The sequence below is a fragment of the Meleagris gallopavo genome, chromosome 27, assembly GCF_000146605.3.
Source record: "Meleagris gallopavo isolate NT-WF06-2002-E0010 breed Aviagen turkey brand Nicholas breeding stock chromosome 27, Turkey_5.1, whole genome shotgun sequence".
NCBI lineage: Eukaryota > Metazoa > Chordata > Aves > Galliformes > Phasianidae > Meleagris > Meleagris gallopavo.
In genome coordinates, this window is record NC_015037.2 from 1,038,667 (window position 1) to 1,041,097 (window position 2,431).

A 2,431-nucleotide genomic window follows, 5' to 3' on the forward strand; every position below is an offset into this window, starting at 1 on the left:
TGCCCCCCATGAAGCCCCCCACAGCCCATGGGGAGTTTCAGCACAGTCCTCCTCCTCCTGTTTGCCCCCAATCCTGACCTGGGGTTGCCGGACCCCACGTAACCGTCCCCACGTTCTGGCCCTGCAGGTGTTTCTCTCTTCAGTCTGGCTGCTCTGCTGCTCCCAGAGCAGTTCCCTCACTACGTGGCCGTGGTAAAATCCCTCAGCCTTGGCCCTGCTCTCATCTACTCTGCTAAATTCGCCCTGGTTTTTCCCCTCTCCTACCACACTTGGAATGGAATCCGGCACCTGGTGAGTGAGCTGCGCGTGTTGGTGTGCAGGGGACGCTGTGCTGGGTGTGGGATCTGGGAAAGGCGCCCTTGGGAACAGGAATTGATCTCCTCAGAGCTGTTTTTGGGGTGTGTTTAAGCCTCGAAGAGCAGCTCTGTGCTGATGCTTTGTGGAGCAGCGTGGTTCTCCAGGGCATCCCCTGCTCTGCGTCCCCTCCGTGGGGCACAGATGAGCCCTGCAGAGCAACCACCCCCTGCTCCTCATCCCTTCCCCTGCTGTGCTGTGATTTCCAGTGCCCTGTGCCAACGGATGAGCCTGGAAGATGCTTTGCAGGGCCTTTGGAGATGATGATGTGTGCACAGGAATTAAGCTGGGATGTTCACCTTGGGTTGGGGGGGGAGGGGGGGGGGTTGGAACAGACAGCAGAGCTCAGCCAAACTCCTGGGTTTGGGGAAAGAGGGAGGGCTGGGAGCAGGGCAGGATGTGAAGCTTTTGGTGGCTGCTTTTGGTGGCTGCTTTTGGTGGCTGCTTTGTCGTTTCTGCAGCTCCTGCTTTGTTGGGTTCGGTGGGAGCTGCCATCATCCTCGTGCGGAGCTCCTGCTCTTTGGGGCTGTCGGATCTGTGGTTGCTTTGTAACCTGTTTCCATCAGTGGGAGGGGAGTGGAGCAGAGAGCAGCAGCTGCTGATGTGGAGCAGCGCTGGGGATTAAGAGGAGCTCTGATTATGGGGGAGGAAGAGGGGGGGGGGATAAGGGGGGAATAAACAACCTGGGAGACCCCAGTGTAAAGGTTGAGGGGAGGGGGATGGTTTTAAACTAAAAGAGGGGAAATTTGGTCAGATGTGAGGAGTGAATCCTTTACCTGGAGGCACAGAGGTGCCCCATCCCTGCAGGTGCCCCAGGCTGTTTGTGGGGCTGTGGGGGCACCGAACCCATGGCAGCAGTGGGGCTGGGGGGGGGGTGAGGCCTTTCTGACCCCACCTGGGAGTGGTGCAGCCCCTATGAGGGACCTTTTCTATGTCCTAACTGCCTCTCTGCTCTCCCCACAGGTGTGGGATATGGGGAAGGGCTTCAAGCTCACCGAGGTGCAGCAGTCGGGGGTTCTGGTGCTGATTCTGACTCTGCTCTCCTCCGCGGGCATCGCAGCGATGTAACGCAGCTCCCCCCCATTCACCACATCCCAAATGATGGCAGATTGGTTCCATCCCAGCCCTCCTGGGGATGGACAGACAGAAAGAGGGGGGGGCGGAGGGCAGCATTTCCCCCCCCCCTCCCCAATCTTATGGGTGGGCAGAGGCTCAGCCCTGCTCTGCTCTGCGCACACGGCTGTGATTCAGCCGCACTCTGGGCGCCGTGCCGGGGGGTTTCTTCCCCTTTGGGACATTCTTTGCAGCGCAGCCCTTTGCAATAAAGCAGCTTTGATCCTTCTGCCCAGGCTGAGCTGCTGTTCTTTGGCCCTTGGGGGGGGTGGTTGGCATTGAGGTGAAGAGAACTGCAGCTTAAAAGCAATCTGGAGCCGTTGGTGGAGCTGGGCTGAGCGGCGACCTTTGGATTTTGGGCACTTTTGGCTTCCTTTGATGTGATGCTGCCAGGAATTTCTTACCCGTGCCGCGTTTGCAGGGCTGCAGCTGCACCTGGGAGATCTTTTTGCTGCAGTTTGATGGGTTTTGATGAATTTGCTTTGCAGAGGAGACTGGGATGAATCCTCCCTCCCACTCACGGCCCCGAATCCCGGCTCTGTGGGGCTGCAGTGACAGCAGCTGTCCCAGCAGGAGGGATCTTAGGGGTGAGACCCGATGTCTTTCAGCTCCAAACTTCCTGCAGCCACTGAAATGGTTTTTATTTGGAACTCCTTCCTGCCGCCTGATGAGCAGAAGCCCAACGAGCCGTTCTGCAGCTGCTAACGAAGCTCAGGTTTGGCTGCACTCTGCAGCCTCTGTTCTGCTCCTGCAGATGGGGGGGGATGGAATTAATTGCCTTCAGGGTGCGGTTTGGCCCCATTTCTGCCCCACGGAGCCCCCAAGGCTGAGTTCTGCCCCGTGCTGTTGCTGCCCCGTTGCTCCTCTGCTGCTGCTGTGGGTGAGGGCTGCGTTCCACGCGTGTCCTCATTGCTGCTCGTTGGCTCCGGGGTGGCACAAGGACCCCCCCAGCTCTCCTGGGGCT

General features: G+C 58.9%; 1 protein-coding gene across 1 annotated transcript in view; it reads left to right on the top strand.

Annotated features, from left to right (window-relative positions):
- Positions 1-1,698, top strand: part of SDHC (succinate dehydrogenase complex subunit C) — a 7,299-nt gene extending 5,601 nt beyond the window's left edge. Inside the window, exons 5-6 of the mRNA XM_010723945.3 lie at positions 128-291; positions 1,318-1,698. Of these exons, the coding sequence (XP_010722247.1) occupies positions 128-291; positions 1,318-1,422 (269 nt within the window). The 3' untranslated portion in view covers positions 1,423-1,698. The remainder of the gene's footprint in view (positions 1-127; positions 292-1,317) is intronic.
- The last annotated feature ends 733 nt before the right edge of the window (positions 1,699-2,431 follow it).